This window comes from Linepithema humile, chromosome 1 (genome assembly GCF_040581485.1).
Source record: "Linepithema humile isolate Giens D197 chromosome 1, Lhum_UNIL_v1.0, whole genome shotgun sequence".
In the NCBI taxonomy this organism is placed as follows: domain Eukaryota; kingdom Metazoa; phylum Arthropoda; class Insecta; order Hymenoptera; family Formicidae; genus Linepithema; species Linepithema humile.
Genome location: NC_090128.1, coordinates 43165526 through 43192585, shown reverse-complemented (window position 1 = coordinate 43192585; position 27060 = coordinate 43165526). Strand labels below are relative to the sequence as shown.

The window sequence follows — 27060 nt, the reverse complement described above, 5'->3', positions numbered from 1 at the left end:
TTCGCGCCACAAAGACATTGACGTTTCGCTTAACTGTAATTTCCACTAACGGATCGACGTTGTAAAACGCAAATACGGAATTAATTCATCGCGGAGTAAATTAGAGCGTTTCTTTAGCGCGCTTTATCGTACTTTACGTTTCGCCGCGTTATTAACTTCATTATGGTGAGTGAACCGGCAAACTCTGACTTAATCCTCTCGGAGTCTTTGCTTATTCAAAGAGATCTGAATTTTTCATAAGTTATTTCAACGTGGCAGTTAAAAATTGTAAAATTTTCACAAATTTTTAGAAAAGACTAATCAAAGAAATTGGATTCTCGGAAAGAGACGCTATTGTTTTTTCTCTATCTTTTAGCAATGGTGCTGCTGAATAAACTGAAATTGTTATCCAAAACAAGCTCGTGGGCAACAACAATATTAAGCGACTGCAAAACTGCATGTTTGCATATTGTTTGTACTGAAAAAATACGTCCATCATTCACACCAGGTGCGAAAAAATTAAATCGCACAATGAGTGAAATTTTCATCACGAAATAATACGCTCTTCAAATCAAATACGCACAAATAAAAACGCATCGCCTCGGGCAGAACGGCATACCGTTTCGATACGCTTTTACGGAGCACATGTAGGTTAATTGGATTTTCGCACGACACCATTTTACTACGCCATAGTAACGGGTGCAAGCTTGTTTCATGTTGCATAACCTTTAGATAATTTTACATCTTCAGAAAAGTCATTAAAATTTACATATTATTAAACATGTATTATGTTAAATTAATTATTTATGAAAATCCAATCGTGTAATATGAAATTTTGGCTTTAAGCTGCTATCATAACAATGTAAATATAGCACACTGACAATTACAGATATCTCTTTATACTTTCGCACACACCGAGCACTCTCGGGAAGGCGCAAAATACATGCGAGAATGTATTTTCCCGGATGTAAATCAATGTTAATTTACTTAGCGTAAATCGCGCGTGTAAGATTGCGTATAAAGGAAGTTCCAAGACGAGGGTAGCAGGTGCATAAGCCACCCTTTAGGAAATAATTGTGCTCAACGGCTGATAACGGCAGACGCAACAAGAGCACATCTCTTTACGCGTTAATTCAGCCCGACCAGCGAGCTATTTTCTCGTTGTTCATTCGTTTAAATGAACCTCGTCCTGTATAGCCAAGACAAATAGGGGTAACGATCCAGGCGAATGACATAATCAATCCCTACGACAACGTCGAGACAGCTCGAATACATTGCGAGCGCAAATAACTGAAACGCTAATCGATTGTACGATTGAAACGATCTAAAAACAATGAAAATTTAATTGTAGCTCGGGCCAAATCAACAAAATATAGAACTATTGATAAAATTATAAAATTATAAAAAATTGGACGTTTTATTCATTATTTTTACAAAAAAAAATTTTTATTTACATTTCACTTTAAATTTCCAACTTACGTGAAGTTTATACTTTATCAAAATCAAATGCAATACATTTTATGCATATGCATACCTACTTAAAAAGTTAATTTTGAATAATATGCGAGTTGATTCAGTGTTTAGACAGAAAGAGAGAGAGAGAGAGAGAGAGAGAGAGAGAGAGAGAGAGAGAGAGAAAGAGAATTTTGTTATGCGTGTCTATCAGTGTCTATAGAGTTTTCTATGTAAATTCTCTCTCTCTCTCCCTCTCTCTTTCTTTCCTCATTGCAACACACTGTAATGAACTTCAGGGAAGGTGAACTTGCAAAGTCAGAGGCCATTGCGTTAATCTCGAAGCTCGACACCGGCAGAGAGAGAGAAATAACCTCGCTTTCACACAATGAAATACAAAGCTGTTAACGCTACGTTAGAATGTGTGACAGCTCACGCAGGCTATAAGCCGTCGCGACGCCGTAGGCTAGCTGTGAAGGGGGGGGGGGGAGGCGAGCAAAGCACCGTGATGCGCCCGCGTCGCTGTAATCACGTTTGCTCGCACACAATCTCACTGGGTCCCGCTTCCGACTTTGAACGTTCCGATATATCGCGTGTCCCGATATCTCCGCGCACCATCGGCGAACATCATCGCGATATGCACACGCGATGGACGAGCATCGCCGTTTCGATGGCGAATGCTAGAGAGTGGCCGTTAGCGTGATGATTAAAGGGCAGGGCCTAGCTTGCCAAGTACCTATGTGTACATTTCGACATGCTCGTGTTAACAGAGTTCAGCGTAACTACAGTTGTCTGTGTACGGAGCAACTGCAATAGGATGTAGTATCCAATTTGGACACGCCTGTAGAAGCATTGTAATTCTGTTTCGCTATTGATATTCGATTAATGTCTTATGCATTGGCAATATTAAAATTGCAATACTGTCGCAACGATATAATGTATGTACATCCCACGTTGAGTAATAATATAATAATATTGAAATTTTTTAGAATTAATTTTGAAAAGACTGTACGATAATAGTAATTAAATTGCAAATTGACTTAGATACCATTTAACTGATATACCGATAGACATTGTGTTCTTAAATTGATAGTAGAATTGACGAAATTAAAAAATTATGTCAAGTCAAAATTATTTCTCCGAAAAGATCATTTTTATAACAATTTGCAAAATATCTTCGAAAAATGTGAATTTGGCAGCAGCAAAAAGAATTCCGAGTTAATAAAAATTCAACGTTGCAGAAGAGCATATTGATTATAATGTTCATCTCCATATCGCGATTCGCGAAAAAAGGGCGGTTGTGAAATTTCGGCAAAACCGCCGAGAACTGCGTTTTCATTCAGTTGAAATAACGATCCAGTGCGCATTTAGCCGTAATTAATTTTGCATCCAGTGCATGTACTACGATGCGGCTTTAATGGCGCCTACTTCGGCTGCCGGCGCGGCCACCATTCGGAAATTACGGAATATCGGAAATCCAAAGCCCGACGATGATGGCGCGCGATTGGCGCATTTCCGCTCTGCGGCCGTCACGGGGGGGCGGGTATCCGATGCAGTCTCATCGAACGCATCGCGCGCAGCGCGAGTTACGCGTGCTGCTCGATGCGTTACGATGACAACGCCTGTATTATACGCCGCGGTGAGACATCGTAGTAAAGCAAATAAAAGAGCGCCTCGCCAATTTCCGCATGTAAATGCGACGTAATTGCCGAAACTGCAAATCCGTGGATAGCCGTGGCTTGCGTGTGTATGTGTGTACGGTTTAATCAGTATTAAAATTAATGCCGCGCCATTTCGCCAAAGGCAGTTATGCGATTATCGGTAGTCATTTGAATTGTATACACGTAATTATTATTTTGTTACACTGTGATTTTAAATGAAATACTATAGCTTTAAACAGAAATCAGACTATAATTAAGTAATTTTTTCTAAAATTTTATTGAAGCGAGCATTATTGGAGAATACGATTCTGTTATTTTTTGAGAAAACACTCTAAAATATTATTTTACACGTGTACAGAGTTAATCTTTAAATGCTATACTGTGGCACGAACGTTATCAAAAATAATAACGTTCTTGGCATAGTCAAATAAGTGTTTTAATCATACCGAATGCATCCTGAATGCATCACCACTCGTAATACGCGACACAACAAACAACAGAGATCGGCAGATGCACGCTCGCTCGTGATAGTGTATGCAAGGATTGGAAGCTCGGTGGTTTCTTCAATTGAACGAGAGAGCGGGACTGAGAGAGAAAAAGGGAGAGGAAGGGAGAGAGAAAGAGAGAGAGAGGAGATGGTGGAGCAAATAGATGACGAGAGGACAGAGAACGAGAGAGTCAGAGAGAAGGGGGGAGGGAAGTCGAGCTTTTACGGTGATGACTCGACGTCGCGGCTGCGTCCGCGCGCGTATTGCATCGGAAATGATTTCGCGCCCAATTAAACCATAGGAAACTCAACCCTCTCTCGACAGTGGCAGCAGCGAGGAGTACAGTGGGGTCTCTTCGGCACTTCCTTCTACGCTTCCCGCGCACTTATACTCTTAACACACCCCGCAGCGCTCCATTTCCCGTTTCCCTTTTATTCTTATTCTTTCCTCTCAGTACAGGGTTGAACGAAATTTACTCGTTAGCTCCGGCGGTTAATTTTCGCCGTGACGCGTCGCGAAGAGTGCGGCCGAACAAGCGAGACATGAATAGTCATTTGCATTAACAGCTATTTGTAGAACCGGGCTAATTAATTGTAATTAAATGTCAGAGCGCACGTGCGCGTCGACAAATAAATCATGCAACTCGAGCATAGAGCTTAATAAAGGTTGCTTGTAATTAGAGAGAAGTAGGAATATTCTTGAAATTTTGCAATTCTCGGAAAATAGAGTCTCAGATCGTATCTTCGAAATATATTATTATATCGTATACTTTTTCCAAAATATCTTGCAAAATATTCTCAGAATATTTTTACATTTTGTGCAAAAAGATTTACAATATTGTCCTCTGTCTAATTTTAAAAAATATTTTCACGAAATATACAATATTGCTCGTAAAATATTTTCCGAAAAAGAAGAACATATTTATATCAAACAACACATTGCTCTGTTCTCCAGTTTTATTATTACAATAAATTTTTTTGTTAGCTTTACATTTCAAATATTATATTAACACTTCTAACAAATTATTTATCAAATTCACAATGTCAAGTTCAAATATCATTATCTGGAAATCTTATGTGATTAATTTAATGAGTATACAGTTGCAGCGTTTTTTGTTATCTCAGTAACGACAAACTATATCGTGTAACAATTTTGAACAAAAGTCATCCACTCGTTGTGTCGCAAATAATTATTTTTAACGTTTGACACAACAATCCCGGCGCAGCAAGAGTTGGGAGAAACTTTGTGGCGTTCCAATTAGTAACAATTTCGAAACAAACGTCAAAACATCGTCGGTTGACGGCGGAAGCGACAGGTGAATAGAGAAGAAAGACGAGAGAAAACAAAGGAGGAAAACTTTTAAAAAGAGAGAAAAGAAAGAAAAAGAAAGGAATTTATCGTATTTCGGAAAAAATCTTTTGTAACAAATATAAATATACAATAAAATTTATTAAAGTGTGATAAATTAAAAGTAATATTTATAGATATAAAAAAATAAAACTAAGTACTTAAAATTGATAGCAATTAATTGGAATAAAAAAATTAAAAAGTTTTTTATTATTAGTGAAATAAATAGACAAGTATAGTACAAATAAATAATACAAATAATTGATATATTATATTATATATATAAAATTTTTATATCTTTCTCTTTTTCTTAAATAATAAATATAAAATATAAACAATAAATTTCACGAGTGTCATGTTTCAATTGTAAATAATTTTTGATAAACTGTATTAAAGCGTTATTCAAAATAAAAAAAATATATAAAAAAATATATAAAATAAAAAGAGAAATAGAGGAAAGTGACACGTGAAACGGATCGCGTAAATCGACGTGCAAACAGCAAAAATGAAGAGAGACTCGGATGTTCGCGCTGTAGCCAACCACGCTGTAAAGAGACATCGCTTCGAGCACCAATGAAGCGGAGCAGCAGTGTGTGTAAAGACGAGTACCATGCAACGGACAATGCGTGAGTCGATACCGGTTGGGGGTAGAGGAGGGAAGAGGCTCGTAGAGGATTTAGAAACATGGTCAGTGGCGATAGCTCGATCCGTGACGTTTATTAGCCTGGTCGATCGAGCTACAGATGAGATGAGTACGAATACCGGCCTGCCTGTTTGCCGCCATGTCGACGGTACCGAGATACGCTCGCACTTGTAAATGCAAACTTTTCTCGTTAACAATTAACCCTTGGAGCACTCAGAAGTGGAAACAGTGACGGCAACGACGACGGCGAGCGACCTAAGTGACTCGGCTGCCCGGGCTTGTTAATTATCGACTCCACGCCACGAGGGGGTTCGCGAGAGGCTCACCCTACCGGGTTGGTGCTGGCAAAGCTCGTACACTCCCCTTTCCTAGACCTAACCATCCTTCCTTTTTCCGACCCTCCGGAGCCCCTTGTTCTCGACACGTTTCATCTCGCTCATCGACCCCCGCCGCCGACCCGGAGAAAAGGGGCAACTGTCGATGTCTCAAGATGGCTGCAAGCGCGTAAAAAGGGTGATATTACAGGAAAGTCAAGGGGTTAACCCTGGAATAAATTCTTCCAGTCAAGCAAAGGATCGAGCGCGGCGAAATAATGAATTTCACGAATTTATTGAATTAAAAGGGTTGATTTATTGTCACATGTCATTAGAGAAACTTTGGGAACTAATGAACAGAAATACCATAATTCTTTTACTCGACATTGAAAGATTATATTGTTTTTCTCCCCCCCCCCCATTTTGTTTTTATTAAACATTAAAGTATATTATAGTTATTTAAATACTTTCTCTCTAGATACTGTCATTATTATTATAATAATTAAATATTAATTAATGAAAGGTTATAGAAATTGTGGAATAAGCAGTTAAAAAAAGTTTCTTTAGAAAAAGACAATCGATTTCAAACGGTTCTCCGTAGATCGTTTTAATCAATATCGCAAACTTCCGGAAAGTAACACAACGAGTCTCGAAGCGGAATTTTAATTTTATGCGACGCAAGAGTAAAAAGTTTGTTCTTAATAAAATGTTGTCTGCTTCTAACGGGGAGAAAGAGAGAGAGAGAGATAGTACGAGGAAGAGAGAAAAAGTTTATATCAAATCGTGGATCGAGATAGTAGTTATTCAATTAAAGAACTTTTAAAAGAGCAAAAAAAGGTAACGGCAAGTTAAGAACTCTGTATTAAATTTAAGTGATACAAGATTAGATATTCTTATGAGATTAAAATTTTACTTTCATTCTGGTTTTCAACGAATAAAATGCACAATTTAATATTTGAAATCCATTATCTGGACAACAAATCACAGTTATATAATATTTATAATTGCACAATAATTTATATTGAAATTGTTGTAATTTCATAGAGGTAAATAACGTAGAGAGAAAAATTTACGCGTTACCTATTTGAATTTATTTCAAACAGTGAGCTAGTGCGTGACCGCCGATATCTAATTAATATAAAACTAGATAGATGTTGTACAAAGCATGGCATAGCGCCCGATCACAGATTGTGCTATTATGAGATATGTTTCAGCTCCATCCAAAATAAATATACATATTATTTGTATTATTATTAAATCTGAATACGTTACTTTGTTTTTAAAAATTAATCCAAATTAATATTCAAAATCTGAATAACATTTTCTCATTTTTTTCATAAAAGTTAAGACAAAAAGTTGACTAAGTTTCGTTCTTTTTTAGTGATTTCTAGTTACTTAATATTCCATTATTGCAAAACTTTGAAATACCATAGATTTCTTTCTATTGTATAAAAATGTGAAATTTTGAGAATTTGACAATGCTAGTTGCGCGTCTTGTTTCAACGATTTGAACAAATCCGCGACAATCGTCTCCGGTGTCGCGACGCCCCGAACGTTACCGGATACATTTTTCCAAGCGCCGGCAGACGGTCCGCGACGTCTTCGGATTCGGTCACAATGGCTTTAACTGGTTAACAAGCATGCCGTAAACGCGACCCACACACTGATACACCGATGAAGTTAAGGAAGACAGGTCGGCAGTCGCTACATACGGAACGTGTCAAAAGTCGAAACTCCGAAGACGGTAGCGGTGGTGGTAACGGTGTTCGGGGTGAGCGTCACGACGACGACGACGCCGGCGAAGTTTTCGACGGAACTCTCCGACGCGCACCATGTTCGTCTGTGTAACTCGATTTCCTGCCGGTCTCGTTTCAAGAAATCGTTGGAAATTTAAAACGACGGACAATCTCCAACCTCCAACAATCATCGACGTCGCAGATTTTTCCACAGTGATTTTATAGCTGGGAAAAATTTTCAAAGTTTGCAAAGCTCCGGTGTTATTGCACGATAAACAGCACACTTTTTTATTTATTGTATTTATATTACAGTTATACTTTTTATCACTAACTTTTGTGGATTGTAAAAAAAAATATTGGAAGAGTAAAAAAAAATATTTTATACAGCTATTTTGAAAAGATTTTAATTGCTGGAGTTTATTCGATCATGGAGAATAAGGTTTGATTTTTTAATAATACAAATTATATAAAATACACACAAATCCACGTTTTTCTCTCACAAAAAATAAAGTGAAAATCAATAAAAATAAAAAAAGTTTGCAAAGCTTGCAAAACTGCCTAAAAAAGGCTGTTATGTATTAAAAGTGTACTATAATATCACATTATTGAAATGGAAATGTGTAATTAATGTGTTGTATTCAGTATATCCAATATGTTCCACAAACGCGTACTTCATCATACATCATATGATACGTAGCAATGATACGGCACGCTACAATCGTCTTTATTGTGTCGGAGGCTTAATAGCGCAGTCGTGTATACTTCAGTACGTTTCCAATAATTTCGCACCGCGAACAATACAGAGGAACTGTTCGACGCGGCATTATATACGGCGCATCTTCAATATTCTACACAACACAGCATGATCGGTACGGTAATTGGAATGGCAGTTATTACGAATTAACAGATACATCAGTCAATCTGAATGAATTGCAGTGCTGTTTTACCTCTCTGCGTCGCAATATTTTTCTACCTCAAAGCTATTGTGTTATATTTTAACAAAAAGTGCAATAAATTTCTTCTTCAAAGACATCTTACATATATCGAGTGAAAAGAGTTTTACATAAAAATATAATAAAATTTAATACGAGACGGATGTTGAACAATTTTATGTATCTTAACACATATAAGTAAAAACTAAAAAAATTAAATATTCATTAAATTTATCCTTTAATTTCTATAACTTCTATAATTTTTAAAAACATGAGAAAAAGTATGGTACAATTCTAAAAACAAAAATAAAAATCTTTATAGCACAATAATGTAAAAGCTTAAAATCTCATTTTTGTTTCTACAACCATTTAGCGGAGTAGAGATTTTCGACATACCCTACACAATGTCGTTCAGAGGCTTAAAAATGAAAATACCATCGCGCAGTTGCTTTGCCAACCTGCATTGCGCGTCTGTGAGTATTGTTCTTTAGTCGTTTCCGGTGGCAGTCGCTAAATTGAGCGGTACGTTTATGTAAATTCACGCCCGGAAATCTCGGCCGGGTGCACCAAAGAGAGAACGTTTCCTCTAAAAGTTTAAAGCGGCACCGCCTGCACCACATGATGGCGTTTGATATTCTCTATCTTTCACTCTCTCTCTCTCTCTTGTGGACTTTGAAAAAGAAAAACATCAACATCATGTTTGCAAAAATCTTGTGTCTATATCCACGAAAGCAATGATTGAAGCCTTCGCGCGAAAATTAAGAACGCACCGAGTTTATTGCACGCGTTGCACTTATTTACAAAATAATACGTAGTATTTTGCAATTTGTTAAAGTGCATGCTCTGAAACTTTACTGTTTGCAAAGATAGTTTGTAATTACGAGAGTAGTCGAAATGGAAGTAATCCGGTATTTACGCCGACGATAAGTTTGCGTTATAATTACAAAGATTGTCTTTACTCATAAAATCGAATAAAAACATTACTTACAAACTTCAAAATATTCTTGGAATTTTACGATATATTTCTCAATAATTGCGCCTGCCTAATTACGCACGTATTGAATTAGATGAAAATGTTTCGCAAAGACAATATCAATTATTTCTTTGAAGTTTAAAAATAGGTCGTCCAGAAAGATCAATACATAGAGGAAATAGGGGAGGAAAACGATTCGTACAAATTATCGGAGCATGTTCTTTTTACGAGTACAAGGGTAAATGTATTTTCGACTTTCTTTGATCCTAAAGAACCTACTATTGGTGGCTTTAAATAAGGGCGAAGAAATGTGGGTGCTGAAGGGTTCGCTCAGTTTTTACCCCCGGCCTGGCGAATGCAGCTGCTGCGGCAACCGTTTATCGTCGCCTCTTTCAGCGGCGTTTTCGTTAAGCGTCATCCGCAACATTTGAATGTGAAGATCGCGAAAGCTCGACAGTTGGCGCAAGGATGTTATTTCTTTTTCACGTCAACGCGACTCTTGTTTCTGGCATGGCGAGCCTTACAAATTTGTTGATTCAACACTCAGAGAGCCCGACTGTCAGCTGCGAGTGCGAATACAGATGCACGTATACTGTGAAAGTGTGATAAATTGCACTTTCTTTATCTTTTAAAAGAATAGAAATAGATAAATTCAAACTTTATGAAAAATGTTATATAAAATTTTGTTATTAATATTCCTCTCTTAAAAAAAGACGTTACCGAAATATCTCGATGATATCGAACTTCATTGTTGCCGCCTTTTTACAATACCGATTTTCTATAATAACATTTGATAAGCCTGAAATTTTAGAATTCACATTTTCTTTACTACGATACATTGAAATCTTACATTTTAATGAAAGAAATGGTTTAGAATGTTGAAATATACATTTTATTCATTTTTATATTTGATAATGTTATATCATAATATTTGTAGAGATTAAATATAACATTATAAAATATAAAAATGACTAAAATGTACATTTTAAACATTCTAGACCATTTCTTTCTTTAAAATATAAGATTTCAATGCATCACAATAATTCTAGGCCTGCCAAATCATATAATTAATGTTTTAATTATCGTTGTCTTTATTTGCAGATGTTGTGGGAGTATCCTATGAGCGACAGTGATAATGAAAGCAACAAGAATCGTAGCATGTTCTATAGATCAGTGTCTATATCTATTTATGCACTTTGGATTAGAAATAGTAATGCCAGTAGAGTTATGATGAAAAACAAAATAACACAACAGTAGCGAAATAAATAAAGCTATGTTTAACAATATTTTAAAAATAATTTATAACAACATTACAAGGCACATAAATAAATAAAAATTTATAAAAAAAAAAATTAATCTGAATTCACATACTTTTTACACACGCACACAGTGTTGTTTTAATAAATATATAAATTTTACAACAGCAAAAATTTATAAATGGCTTTTCGTATAAATAGAAGGATATACATTTTTCTATCGATATATATAATCTCGATAAAAGCTAATAATACTTGTTTTATTAATAGTTTCCTCTTTGATATTATTATTATCGAAGTATTATTATCTTTTTTAATTTTCACTTTTGCAAAAGATTATGTATTTATGTGCGTATGTATAGTAATTTCTTATACGTGCGTCAACAATCTTAGTGTAAAAATTCTTCGTCATTTTCCACTCATCACTCACAGATCCACTCGTAACATAGATAGCAGGCGCGAATTTAATTAATCATGGTCGGCGCTAATCAATATTGATGTATCCGGTGATATAGTCGGCTACAATGACGCTCGTTTGATAGAGATAAAGGAGCGAAGTTGCGATTGAAGTTGCGATCACTTGGGCTTTTGCCGCGTTATAGAAATATTAATCGTAATCAGTGATGCGATGTTTCCTACCGGGCTCCCGGCTTCCGAGCCCCACACAAGCGAGAAGCGTGTACATGTGCTGCGCGGAACACTTTGCGCAGCACATATATGCGCTTCTCGCTTGTGTGAGGTTCAATAGCCAGGAGCCCGGTAGGAAATATCGCATCCCTGATCGTAATTAATATGAGGAAGCACAAAGCCCCGATATTTATTACGAGAATATAATACATCATCGTGCATGCTTCTCGCTGCGTGCAAAATCGTCCGAGTGTTCATCAAGGGAAACCAACAGAATTAATATTACATAAACGGAATGTGTCACCGTCGGAACTGTCGCACGGTTTAGATAGTAACATGCGTTACGCGCTTTATCTGTAATACTTGTCCGCGGCATCTCAACTGCGATCACGGAGAAAGCGCACGATGTGAATTTGTTTACCTAACACTTTGCGCAAAACAAAATAAACGCACCGCGATGCGGTAATAACGCACGCGTCTATGGAATAAAAGTTTCCCAGAAATTTTCAACGACGCGCTAGATATGAAAGAAAAACGTTTTACATTTGCATTTAATTTTTAACTCTTAAAATATAATTTGGATAACATCCACGATGCTTGAATATTTTAGTATATAATATAAAAATAATTTATACAAATTGTAAGACGCCAAGCTATTCATTTATGCTCCGTTTAAGTTAAAAAAAAAAATGTTTTCCAAACGCGCCGCAAAATTATTTCGAGTACAATATTAAGAAGAAGAGGTGACTACCAAATTTCCAATAACCAATGTTATCACGATCTAGATAATTCTGATATTAAATGGAGACGTGTTTATCAACTATCAGATGCACATGTCGCACACACGATATGTTTACCGACATTTTACGTCGGTGCAAAGCAACTCCCAAGCATATGTCATGTGCAAGTGAAGCTCGCTATCGCTATTTTCTACGAATATCCACTTTTTTACTATAGTCCGTAAAAGCATATCTATTTAAAACTTATTGCAAACAATTGTAAGTTTTCAATTTCTTGTCACTAATAATATACAATAGGTTTATCATATTGAAATTATATTTTATATTACTGCATACTCTCATAGAGATTTGTATATACAATATTTCTCACTGAGAGATTATAAAACCGTATGTCATATATATGAAAATCATTGCATTGTTGGAGCAATCACTAATAATTTAATTACAAAAGGAAACAAATCCGCTTGTTATTTCGGCATTAATTTATACATAATAGAATGAAAATAATAACTGATCAGAGAACGAACATATGATGATTAATAATGATTATGATTAATGACGATAATTAATATCTTTCAATTGATTACTATATTTGTTTCCAATTATGAATATAATAATTTAGAAATTAAATAAAAACAAAAAAAAAACGATAAAAACATTGTATCTCTTTCCAATTATAATTCTACTATATTTTCTTCATAATTTTTCTTGCAATATAATTTTAAACTTATTTTTTTCTTCAAGATAAATAGCTTGCACACAAGAGATAAGAAAAATAATTTTTGTATAAATTCTGCGAGAAATGAAAAATGCGGGAAATTTTATTTCGGATTATCCCTGGAAAAATCAACCTTCTCTTGGAATCGTAATTTACTGGAATACTTAATATCGAGCCAGGGTGCTCGCGTCGACAGTGCAAGTAGGCGAGCTGGTGACATGCTCGGCCAGGATTAATGCGAAAGTACCGCTATAACGTGTGTAACATACTTGTGTGTGCGAAGAGAAAGCTCGCGCAAGCTGAGAAGGAATTGCTGAATAATGCAAAATCCGACGTCAAAGCAGGCTAAATCGATAGTACAAAAATAAGGCACACGTAGACTTCGATTGGGAAGAGGTGAGCGAGAAGCAGAGAAACGGGCATGGGTTCAATACTCTGGGCGAAAATTTCATCAGCCAGCTCCGCCGAATCGAGAATAGTTAAATTCTGACGTGGTCGGCTAATTTGAATTCTTTTATGAAAGTTTGCCTCAGCCGGAAGCTGTGGATAAAACGAGATAGACCGTCCGTTATCGCGAGAAATCGCCGAATAACAGATCACGAGCGCGAGCAGTTTTATTTGTTCTGATCAATCGAGATATAACGTGAATATATACGAGATGTAGCAATTTAACAACACATATTCGTATAACAAATTAATATCAATTATCACTTCAATTAAATCATCACGATCTAAATTAATTTCACCGAATGATTCTTGTTAATCTTAATTATTATAAATTTGCTTTATTATAAATAAATTTGCAAAAGCAAGCAAATTTAATTTAAATGTGCAGATTAAAAAATGAAATAGTCAATATAATAAAAAGGTATTGACTTGAAAGAACGTTTGATAAACAAATATTAATTTATTGTTTTAATTCCTTTTGTTTTTACGAAGCTTGCAATAAAATATCGATAATAACATATATCTTATTTATACTTATATGCACATATGATAAACATTAATACATGCTTATTTATGCACATTGTGTTTCATGAAAGCAACAAATTGCCAACGAAACAAAATTACAATTGCGACGAGATTTTATCTGTAGAGTGATATGATGTTCGAATTTATTTCGGGACTTTGAAAGCGAAAAAATGACAATTTTAATAAAAGAAGCGTTTTTATCTTTTTTTCTAAATTGGTGAAAAATAAAAAAAATAAGAACAGAATTAATAATACGATTAAATTAAGATTTACGCCCATGACAACTACCAGATAAGGATAAAACGTCTTGCTTGAGTCCGCTTTTTAACAATTTAAATTAGTAGAATGCGAGTTTTTTAAATAATTATTTACACCATTATTTTATATTATAATATTAAACTGTTTCATTTTTTAGTATACTATTAATGTGAATAAAATAAATAAAATGTACATTTTAACATTCTAGACTATTTCTTTCTTTAAAATATAAGATTTCAATACATTGCAGTAAAATTCTAGGCCTGCCAAATGATTTGATATAAGATTCTAAACCATAAAAATGAATAAAAAGTACATTAATGTTAAAATGCATATTTCATTTATTTTCATGCCTTAAAATCTCATATCATAACATTTGGTAGGCTTAGAAGTTTAGAATTCACATTTTCTTTACTGTAATGTATTATAAAAATTTTATATTTTAAGGAAAGAAATAGTTTAAAATGTTAAGATGTATTTCAGAAAGTTATGTCAACGTTAGACATCACCTTTTTAATTTGACATAACCTAGATCTTTGGAAAGCACATTTTCCTTATTATAATGCATTGAAATCTTATACTTTAAACAAAAAAGTGCTCTAGAATTCTAGAATATAAGATTTACGTATCGTGCATCGCAGTAAAGTTGATAAGTGCGATTAATAATTCTGATTTCATTAATGCTAGTCTCTTACCTTTCGTATGACGCTTGTTATCTGCTATTCACCATAACCTCCCCAGGTACAGCGTCGCTGTCACAGTGAGAGACTGACGATCTCATCGACCATTGATCACACATATATCCCTCCGAATGATTTTGATTCTATTAATGCTAGACTTTTATCTTTCGTATGACACTTGTTAGCTGTTATTCACCATAACCTCCCCACAAAGGTACAGCGTCGCAGTGAGAGACTGACGATCTCATCGACTATTGATCACACACACATATATCCTCCCAAATAATTTTGATTTTATTAATACTAGACTCTTATCTTTCGTACGACACTTGTTAGCCATTATGCACTATAACCTCCCATTAATTATAATATCACTGTTACCAACTATCACAACGAGTCTCGCTGAGCGAGACCAAGCGAGACTGAAGATCTCATCGACCAATGATCACATATATCCCCTCGAATGACTCCGACATGAGCCGAAGTCGACTGATACACCACCCCGTCTCGCAGATCTAGTAGAGATCTAGGCCGTTCTAGGCGGTTCAAGGTCGTTCAAGGCCACACAAGGCCGTAGTATAAAAATAGCTATTATCGCAATCTGCGCATTCCAATGCTAGGCGTGTCCGCATTCCGCGTCTATTTTTAGACGACGCACCTGCCGAATTTTCAAAACGCTATATAACTCAGCGAAAAATTGACGTAGCGACCTGCGACAAAAACGGATCTTCTCGGTTTTTCACGCTGCAGATGTTTATGCACACTGCACATGCTCTTATCAGGGCACTCATATATGTATATGTATATTAGGGTCAGATAAAATTCGAATATTTTATACATTTGAATTATTCAATCATGTAAATTGTATTTTTTTGATAATTGATCAACTCAATTAATCTCAATATTGCTCGCTTGTTTCAATGCGTCGATGCATTGCGACATACAACATCGCGACATAATAAAAATATATTATACAATAAAGAAAAGTGTGAATTCAATTTTTTATGATTATTTTGCACTTAAAAAACATGTACGCGATGAGTTTTTCCGAAGTAAAATGTATATTTTAACATTACTGGGCCACATGCGTTACATGCGCGCTATTTATTCTTTTAATTACAAAGAAATATATATATATAGTATAACTCTACTTAAGAAGACACTTCAAATATTTTCTATAACACACAAAAGTAACAAAAAAAAATACTATCACTAACCTTCTCAAAATATAAACTGTTAAAATAGGCAACAAAAAAAAAACAAAAAAAAAAACACTAATAAATACATTGCTATGTTTTATATTTATTTTTTGAATGTATGAAACATTTATTAGCAATACAAAACAATTACGTTATCTGTAATGCAATGTGTTCAATGCAATAACGTATTTTGTAAGCTACATATTCCGAACGAATAAACAACCACCGTGCAATTTGAAATAGTAATAATCGAGCTGGAGGAACGTAAAGGATCGACCGCAAATATTATTTTCCCTCTGCACATATAAGTTCACAAACATTATTAATTTGGACGGCAAAAACAATGCATTGATATCGAAGAACACACATACTCCCAACTGCCAATCGCTATTTGCATGAGATTTATGTTACAGTCGAAAGCTTTGATTTTTCAACGTCAATTAGCGTATTCTAGTAACTATTTGAATTAATAATTATTATTGATTTTATAATATGGCAAATTAAACAAAAAAATAACAAAAATAAATATTGATTTAAATTCTATTACAAAGATAAATATACATATTACAATAAATAAAAAAAAAGTGTTAATTAAACTAGTGTTAATTATTAATAAGATTAATTTAAATTTAATAATTTATATCTCCTTTTTCCGTTATTATATGTTCTAACTATAAATAAAAGATGTAATTTCTGGCAAATAAATAGCGACTATTTATGACAAAAAAAAATTAAAATACTCAAGTATTTTTTCTTTATAAAATCTAACGCATTTTTCTTTTTACAATTTAACACATAATATACAATTGTTTTGCATACTACATATTTAAATATATGTTATGTAAAAATTTAATATCTCCTTATTTGACGTTTGATATGGCCTCATTTCGCAAAAAATACACTTAAAAATATGGGGATAAGATAAACATTTAAGAAAGGTCTTTTTTAAAATTAAAATCATTAAAAAACTTTAAATTGGTTACATTTTACTAAATACGAAATATCTTTGCAATTTATGTCGCGTAATTGGCGTCGCAAAGAAAAGGCAATCGATGGTGACGGGGGGAGAGAGAAAGGGGCGATGGAGATGCATACGAAACGATCATTTGGAGTTGGTAAACTTTCGCGACAGATAATATTGGCCGCATTGACGTTTCTCATACAAATGGAAATCCCTGCAGACGTCGCAAGGGAAGAGTGTCGCAATTACGAACTCGAGGACACAATATCCTCATTCACCATCGCCGCCATCGTCATTCTCTGCATACGTACTCTTTTCCACTCGATTCGTCCTTCTCCTTCTTCTCTCTGTCCTCCCTTCGATAAACTCATGCCACGACAGATAACCGCGATAATCTTGAAATCAATAATGTGTCATCGCAGATTTCTCCCGTAACGTACGTAGTGCGCAAGTCCTGCGTTACCCTAATTTACGACGCGTTCGCCATCGCATTATAGATGAAGCCGCAAGCTGCAGCTTTATAGGATGCTGCGAAATTGGTGATTTAATTCATGGGTGCGCTCACTCACGAAACGTTGCTTTATATTAAATATGCATAACGCAATAATTTTCATATAGTCTCCTGATTTCTGTGAACTGTTAAGCAAAACCAAATATCCGCCTTACAATAAACCGCAAAATATATTCCTACGTTCGAATAGATTGAATAAATAGCAATCATACCCTGGTAGAAAAATCACCATGGTGCTAGGCTGGTGCTAACTTACTTGCCTCACTGCCTGATAAGGAGCTAGTATGGCATGTAGACTAGCGCCAGACACAAAATCATTACATTCTTCTAATACCCGACTTAATCGACTAGTCAGACGTTAGCTAGCTCTAGTGTAGTGCTATCTAGCCGTGGTGTGACGCACGCTAGTTCTGATGTTGTACTATCTAGCCATGATGTGGCGATAGCTAGTTCTCACGCAGTTCTTATTTTACTATACTAAAAGTAGTCTGGAGTAAACTAGCGCCAGGCTACTTCTAGTCAGACATTATTAACATAGTATATTTCTAGCGTCTCGCTAGAAATAGCTTGACGCTGATTCGCGTCACGTCAAAACTAAGTTTATTATATTAAATGGGGATACAACATGACAGTCAAGATGGAAGCTAGCTAGACATCAGGATCTAGCATGGCACTTTCTACCAGTCTACCTTTCTACCATTTTATATATAAAATGAAATAAATCTTCCCAGCCACATATATAAAATCATATAGAAATTGATGTATTTCGTCTGTATAATAGTATGCATAATATATATTTTTTCCCCCACAAATTGTTTTAAAAATATAGAAAGATATTCTACTTACCGAAAGGTATCCGATACTATACGTGTTCAATTTACATTCAAGATATAGAAACCTATCACCGAAGTGGAAAATATAAACTCGACTTTGTTCTACGCATAATAACGAGGGTCCTACGAAGGTAGAAATCGTTCGTTTGATAACAGACACGAAAGCGCTGTTACATTCGCGAGCAAAGAGCTTGCGGGCAGGCGGTGTTACGAAATAAAAATAAAGAAACGTCGGCGAGTGAGGAAAGATAAAACCCGAGAGAGCGCTCTCCCGGTGAGATTTTTCACGCAAACGTAGTCGCATATTTACGAGAAGGAAAATCGAGGTGTTCTGTTTACCGCGATATTTATAGCGCGCAAGCTCTGCTATCAGATAGATTACCCTCTTCAACGATGGAAAAACGTCGATCTCGATTGTATGTAGCTGAACGGAAATCAGCTGTCTCAACGTTGATTCCAAAACATCATCGCTTTTTCTTTGTCTCCCTTCGTTGTTGTCTTGTTCGTTTCTTTCTTGGTGATTCTACGACGTTTTGTTATACAAACAATCATTTTGTGCTTCTCTTTGATACAAAACAAATTTATTCTCTGTACGAAAATAATAACCTTCTTTATTTTAATATAATGCAGAAAATAATTTACGTTTAAAAAAAGATAATAATTTGCTGCATCAAAAAAATTACGGATGGCAGAATAATTGGATTACGATAATTGCGGTTTCATATAACTGATATAATGTTAATTAATATAATATGTATAATTACGAAACAAAATGCGTCTAATAAAACTTCTGATATTTAATATTAATTAAATTTGAAAAAAAAGAGGAAAAAGAATATATTAATAAAAAAATGCTCGCGTATTCAACGACCGAATTAATTTTTGCGAGGAAAACGTCATCACACGCGTTTAGTCAGCTACATTCGCGACTTCTCTTCCGTAATTACGCGCGCTGTGCAGCATTGCATGAAATTAATATCCGCACCTCGCGAATAATACCGTCAACTAAGAACTCACGTGGTCGGATAAAACGAATAATTTTGAAAGCGAGGGTTAATATCGGCGTGAATTCAGAGCTATCGATCAATCCGCGTCGTGCCTTTGACGAAGGACTCCCATAGAGCCTTTTATATCCGCAAGGAATCCCAATAAGTTTTTCGTTGAGGCTCCAATCCAATCGCGGCGACTCCCTGATTCTATCTCGACCGCGTGGAAAGTGCCTTTTTCCCACGAGGCGGTAGTCGAGGCGGTTCTTTAAGCGCGAAAAGGTGTGTTGAGCACACGTACGCGAGTACAAAGACACGTACGTGCTGATAAATAAGTAACGTGGTGAATTCTCTCGAGCCAAAGGTTCAATGGACCGCCACTACCGCAGGTAACTGCCCTCTCAATTCCGCCGTGCGATTAATAACGTTAAAAGCACGGATCCAACCGGCTAGAAAAAACTACTAGATTCGCTTTAACACCTTAAAGCCGCTGTCGCGCATTACGAAAATTACGAAAATTCTTTAGCTCATGTTTATTTACGTGTGGCTCATTTTAAAAAATTCTTAAAATAAAATAGAAAAACAGTTTATATCTTATTAAAATTTTTATTGTTCAATATAATTCTCTTTAGCATCAATAAACTTGGGTCAACGATAGTCTAAAGTTTTATATTATTCAAAAGCTCCGATTCATTAAGATCTGCGAAATATCCGTTAACTGCTTTTTTCACTTCATCACCTGACAAAAATCTTTTAAAAAAAAATTTTTTATTCTGTGAGAATAAATGGAAGTCAAACGGAGTTAAATCAAACAAATATGATGGATGTGACAATAAATCGTATTTTAATTTGGCTTTTGCCACTGAAACAATACCCGTATGAGAATGCGCATTGTCTCGTTGTTAGCAAACGCGGCACTCATTTCCCTGCAGAAAGTTTTTTCATAAATAATTTGTCAATTAAGATATGATATGCATGTTTATTTGGCATGATTATAGTCTTTACAATTTCAAAAATCTCTAATCGGCAATTCTTTAAAATTTATATTGATTATATAATGTTTAATGTCAATTATGTTAAATTTCAAAAATTTTTCAAATTTATAAATTTGGAATATTTTCAATCAAAATAATTTTATTGGAATTATTTCGTTATTTAATTTTAACTATTTTGTACAAAAATATAATTTGCATAAAATATTTACTTATTAATATTAACTCTTAATTATAAATCTAATATAAATTATAAATTTACTTATTAATATTAACATTTAATTATAAATCTAATATGAATTATGAATTTAATATTGATATTCACAAAATATTGCGATAATTGATAATTAATGATTTTTTATCAAATTTTGATTATAAAGAACAATTATTCAATCCATCTAGATGTGGTGTAAATCGACCAGACAACCCGCATATTTTTGAAATATATTTACATCAAGAGTAAGTAAAATTGATATTAACACAAATGCTTGATAAACCGTCAAAAACATTTAATGTATTGATAAATCTTTTATAACATTATTTTCTCCAATTACTCACAGAATTTCACGTCATATTTGTGATTTTGTATGAAAATCTCGGATACCTTGTTTTCACTTTATAAAAATGTAAAAAGAGGATAACGAAAAAGTATAAAAGTCTATTATTATCTTGATTATTAATTGCAGAACTAAAAAGAAAAATAATTGCATCGCGCAAATAGAAATTTTAATCTGTTATGTTAGCTAATCAGCCAGACCACATTGAAATCAGCAGGAATTGAACTCCAATAATTATTAAACATTAACCGTTATCCGCTAACGATATTTGCACATATCGCGTTTAAACATTTTACACCGCAGCAAATTAGATATCAATGCTAGAGAACTGGGTCAGTCATTTTCATATTTCAATAATTACATTTCCTTGACCTATAATATTCACTTCACTATAATATATTTAAACATTTTATTATATTTAAATCACGTTTCTTCCCTTTTCTTTTGTCTATTTTTTAAAAATTTATTTAGATTATACACTATCAATATTTATAAATTAAATAAAGAAAAAAGAAGCAAAAATTGTATGGGAGGCTCTTTAGCTATCATTTGAGATTACTTTTTCAACATTACCAATTATTATAAAGATTAATATTTTAAATTATATTATATAATAGACATGTACGGTACAATATTTACACAATTTGTTCGTAGCACATTAATTTTAACAGGAACAGAAAAAGTGATTTATCTAACGGTACTTATATAACACAGTATTAACTAAAATTGACAAAATGCTTTTCATGATAAACGGTCGAACGTCGCTGCCAGAGGAATCTTAGCATCGCCGTCCATTATCTCAAACAATATTCCACATCGACGATGCCGGAGCGAATCGTTATTACTCGTTTGAGCATCGATCGGGCGCTCCTTACGGGACCGCTCGCGAGGAATCCCAATAAGTCTTCTCTCCGTTCATCCCTGTGGTATTGGAGGTGCCGGCACTGGCACTCTCCCTCGTATCGGAAGTGCTTTCGGTATTTCAAAACGGTCGGAATAAGAAAAGGAAGAGACGGAAGCGAATCGATGTGAGTGACCGTCGAATGTATAACGTAATGGCCTTTGGTCGTGAGGACGTAACCGGTTATATAACCAGAGGTTAATAAATAAATAATGCGGGGGGGTAAAAAAAGCGAAGAGAATGAGTGTAAGCTACTCAGAGGACGGCGATAAAGGAAAGTAACGCTGGTCCGTGAAAGAGTATCAATTCGATTCGCAGTCTTTCCTCTCACCACCTTGGTATCTTTTCCTCACCTCGTCTCACACCCCCGGCAAGTCTCACGCCACCCCGCGGTGGTCGTTTCTTTCCAGCCCTCGTAGTCGACCTTCTCTCCGGCCTTCGTCTCGCAGCGCAACAAGTGCGCCTCGGCTCGAATCTTTAAGAAAGCGGTCGTACCCCCCGACTTTCCCGTCTTTGCCACCCCCGCCTACTCGCTTCCACCCCTGGTTCAATCTACTGCGCCGCCACCTAACACCACCGTTCCGCGACACAGTCGAACGTTTTCCTCGTCTTTCCTCTCCGCATCTTCTCCAGCACCGCTCGCTCTCTTTTTTCCCAGGTATTCCTCATCCCCCGGTCGCTCCGCAACTATCTCCCAAATCACTCCGCGCTCTCCCTGTCTCTTTTTTCTTTCTCCCTTTACTTCTGTTTTTTTTTTTTTTTTTTTTTTTTTTACTATTCTTCTCTCAGAGATAGCTTACGGCTCCAAACGGCTGCCAACCATTCTTTTCGAAGCTTGATGCGTTCTCTTCCTCCTGTCCTTTCCCCGCTGACAATGTCGTATTTCTCGCCCGACGGTATGTTTCATGTATACGTGCTGGGGATGAAAGTGTGGCGACTGGACTCGGCGAGCGAGAATGGCGAAGACGATACTGAAAGACAGACTTCGCGGCTCGATTAACACGGATCCGAGGTGCTGATTCGAAAACTTTTGCGGACACTTCATGGTTACGAATCGACACAATGTCGCTAGCCCTAAGAAATGAAATGACTATCTATTATGAAATCGTTAAAAAGCGAGCTTTATGACTGGCGCTCGCATGAGTTAACACAACTCTGCCACTTTTAAAAGAGATATTATTACTTATCAAAAATTACACTGTGCAGAAAGGATTTATAACGCAGCCCAGACAGAACAATCTCAATAAATGAAATAAATTATAAAATTTAAAAAGAATCATAAATTCTATGAAAAGTTGAAAGAAATATGAGCAAAAAAAGGAGAATAAATAGGAAAAATAGTATCACTTTTATAACTGGATTCAATATATCTACAAGATTTAGCTTTAGAATAAATGAGAAGAATTCTATATGTGCAAACAGAAAAAAGAGAGAACTTTTTTTTTTAATAGTTAATTATAAATTATAAATTTTATATAAATATTTTAAAACTATGGAAATTGTTTTCTTTGATGATACAAATTTCTTTATAATAATGTTCTTTGAATTATTATTTCAAAACTAGGTCGCAAAACTTAAATCCTGATTTAAAACTGCGGAATAAAACGTAGGATTTGGAAGCTGCCGATAGGTGCAAAATTTAATGAATATCGGTGCGTTACGGGATACCAAAACTACACGGACATCTGTGGCCCTGTCGAACGCGACGTTGGATCGTCATTCGATGAAACACGTTGAATTTATTGGCGGTTTAATGCCACTCGGGACGTTTATAGGAGCGCAATAAATAAACTCGAGCGCGCTATTACGAGTGACAGCAACGTTACCGAAGGCCAAAGTGTTGCGCACAGCAACATTGTATTGCACAGTTCGGCGCAAAAACGGCAGTCCAATACAGTCGACTGACATTTTTCTTTAACACATCGCAATTAATATAAAAAGACCACAGCGTACATCTTGTAAAAAATGTACTTTCTTATAGTTCTACTTATAGCCCTATTCAATTCAAATTAATCTAACAAGTGCCTTTATTATAATTCTTAACAACTTTGATATCTGTATACAACTAAATATTATCTTGAAAAATTAAATGAGCGATCGCTATCAAATTGGTAAAAAAGTTACCGAGTAATCATTTATTCGTTTAACAGTTAACTTATCTTAGCAGGATGATAAAAAACTCCGTCAAGTATGCTTAACTATATTGCGAGTTAAAGGCAACTGAAAAAAACGTATTGACGTTGTCGTCTTTGATCCCACGTAAGACGCGTAACTTCTCGAGAACAGCCCGGCGCGCCGTCACGATGATCGACGAAGCGCTCGAGCGAATGTGCCAGTTTAACGATCAGGAAATTCGACGAAAAGGAAAGTTATTAATGGCTAAAGTTGGACGACGTCGGAAGCGGTGCGCGGGGCGATGCCCTCTCAATTACAAAGCGCGCGCGAGCGAGATGTAACTATATAGCGAGGGGGGTAAGGTTACAAATTGCGCCCGAAAGTTGCACCGCTGCTCTAGCGGGATAATGGATTCCGAAATAAACGAAACTGCCGCCGGGACTATAATTTAAGCGGATGCCACGCCACACGGCGACTCCACTTTCGTCACTCGCTTTCAAGCCGAGCTCGACGTCGAGCTGAGCTGCTAGGACTGCGAAGTGGCAGGAAATCAATTGGACATTCCGGGACACTTCGAATGCTTTGGAACCTCTACAACAAAACGAGAAAATTCGCGGCCGAATTCGGTTACCACGCTCGCATCGAAAGAGCAGGTGGTATCGCGTATTCGAAAAGTAACAAATACGTCTGTAGCGCCTGTAAAACGAGTTGCGGATGGCCACAAAAAATCGAATAAAAGTACAATCAGTCTATGAATCGTTTGCGTGAAACTGCGGCGATTCATATCGTGACACTATCGCATGCATCGCGCTTACAGCATGATATTAAAGACTATTCGAATGCAAAGAGTATCAAAAAGTAAATCGTATTAAAAACAGTTACGACAGGATATTTTGCGAAGTTTAGAGATGTAATATAAAAGTTATTTTATTTTTATAAAATGTTTTTAATTTTGAGCACATTTTATTGATATAAAATGCATGGATCATTAAATGTTTTCTGAAAAAAGTGTCGCGAATTTTTAACCCGTCGCAAACTTTCTTTAATCTCTAATGCTCTGATCCATATAATTCACAATTTTACTTAACGATCAAAGCATTCAGAATGTAATAATAATATTTAACAAATAAATGCATTTCTAAATTTGCATTACTTGTTCAAAATTTTGCATAATGCGTTTCGCGTTTACCTTTAGCGAGAAAAGAGCTCTCGCGAATGTAACGGCAAATTAGTCGAATCTCATTGCAAAATTTAAAATGCACATTGTGAGTGCACACATTTGAATTGTAGAACAAGCTTGTTCGCAATAGGTCGATATATTTATTTCCATGCGAAAGCAGCCGTAGTTATAACGCATATTACAACTTATGTCATGCGCGCGCCGTTACGTGACATTGTTAAATTCCGCGTATGATCTGAAATAAGCATGTCTACCGTAGCCGCGTAATTCTTGATGCCATAATTTATCATTACGATTCTACCGTCGAATATTTTGCATTTTACGAAATTACGCATGCTACAGATAGCAGCAGTTTTACTCTATTTCCATCAATCAATAATGCAGATTATCACAAATTACGATGCAACATCGTCTCCTGTTTCATACGTAACATCAATGTGACGCGATTTATTCCACATATATAATAATCTTGAAAAACGTTATGACGTTTCACCGCAGACTCTCATTTCGCGATCGAAAGATTCATTAAATTCAGCCATCGAAGTCGAGCCCGTGAACCCGAGCGATTTAAAGCCGAAGGAATTGATTTTTAAAGAGCGCGGCGGAATTACCATCGTAACGAGCGCGCGCGAGACGGGCCCCGGGATCATTTGCATAGGCACAGCCCGACGAGGTTCGTCCCGCATCGGAGCGCCAACCCTCTCGTGTTCTTACTTACCGCGAACAAGGATGAGGATGCTGAACAGCAGCGCGGTGCTGAACGGCCAACTGGCCATCCTGGCGTGGAGCGTTACGTCGATTCAGCTTCCTCCTGAAACAATACAAGCGTGCCCAATCAATCAACCCATCCGCTATTCCAGAACCGACTCCGATCTCTGTCCTTCCCATTCTCTCCCGCCCCTCCCCCACTCACTCTCTCTTTCTCCCCTCTCTCTCTCTCTCTCTCTCTCTCTCTCTCTCTATCTCTACAGCCCTTCATTTCTCAAACGCTACCTGTCCCTAGTCCTCATCGTTCGGGCTCCGTCCCACCTTTCGATTTCTCTCCCACTCCCGTCCTTTACTGGCAAACTGCCCGTTCCTCATCGTACACCAGTCCTATTTCCCCGCAACCATTCAACCCCATCCCGCTTACACGCCAATCCTCCACGCCCCGTATCGACAATTTTTTTCTCCCTCTCGAATCCGTGCCTAGGGGCCTGTCCGCTCAATGAAAGTCCTCCCAGACGGTACGCGTCGAGCGACGTACATAATCGTGAAACATGCGATGCGTGCCACCGGCTTCGGGCTCGGCTATCGGAAATGCCCTCTCTTGCGTTTGCGCGCGCGTTTTTTGCCGTTCGACGCGAGCCGCGGAGGTCCTCGACCTCGTACAGGTCCTTCAACAGCTCTGCTGGATGGCTCTAGAGATTCAGCGTATTAACGGTGGTTTCTTTATTATAAAGAGCTCCATTTGATACATTCATACTCGATAAAAATTAAACGCCTAATTTTAGCATCAAATAAAAAAGTATTTCAAGTATTTTTATAACAACAAAATAATTCTACGCTTGAATAAAAAAAAATATTTCAAGTATTTTTACAACAACAAAATAATTCTACACCAAATTTTTCTATAATCATGATTTTTCTTTACTTGTAGTAAGCAGATAAACAAATTGTAATTTACTTTTTATAATTTAAACGCGGTATTTATATATTTGTGGCAGTAGAAAATAATACCAAATACTGTGATTAAAAACAAATTAATTATAGCCTAATTACAGACTGTGTTAGTATTTATATATGTATTGTTGGTTAAATTTTCTTTGTTAAAATGAGATAAGTTTATCAAACTTGCCCCATCAAAAAATTTCTTAAATATTTCTGAGATGTTTACAATGTCAGCAAATATTCAACGACACAATCAAAGAAAAAAACAATTAATAAAAATTTCAGATTTTGTCTTAATGAAAGTTTTCGCAACCAGTTAAATAGCAAATATCTTACGTACTTTATCTTACGTACTTTATCTTACGTACGATAAAATCATATGCCAATTAAGCAAATGAT

The 27060-nt window shown here is 35.9% G+C and overlaps 1 protein-coding gene across 5 annotated transcripts in view; it reads right to left on the bottom strand.

Moving 5' to 3' along the window:
* The window catches only part of LOC105675848 (cell adhesion molecule Dscam2-like), a 145637-nt gene that overhangs the window by 96398 nt on the left and 22179 nt on the right, over positions 1-27060 (bottom strand). For 3 of the 5 annotated variants that reach the window (XM_067347810.1, XM_067347808.1, XM_067347812.1), the window contains exon 2: positions 25730-25822. In XM_067347810.1, the coding sequence (XP_067203911.1) occupies positions 25730-25787 (58 nt within the window). In that variant the 5' untranslated portion in view covers positions 25788-25822. Of the gene's footprint in view, positions 1-14791; positions 16708-25729; positions 26724-27060 lie in introns of those variants that run through there. The other 2 variants (XM_067347809.1, XM_067347811.1) reach the window with 2 other exon arrangements.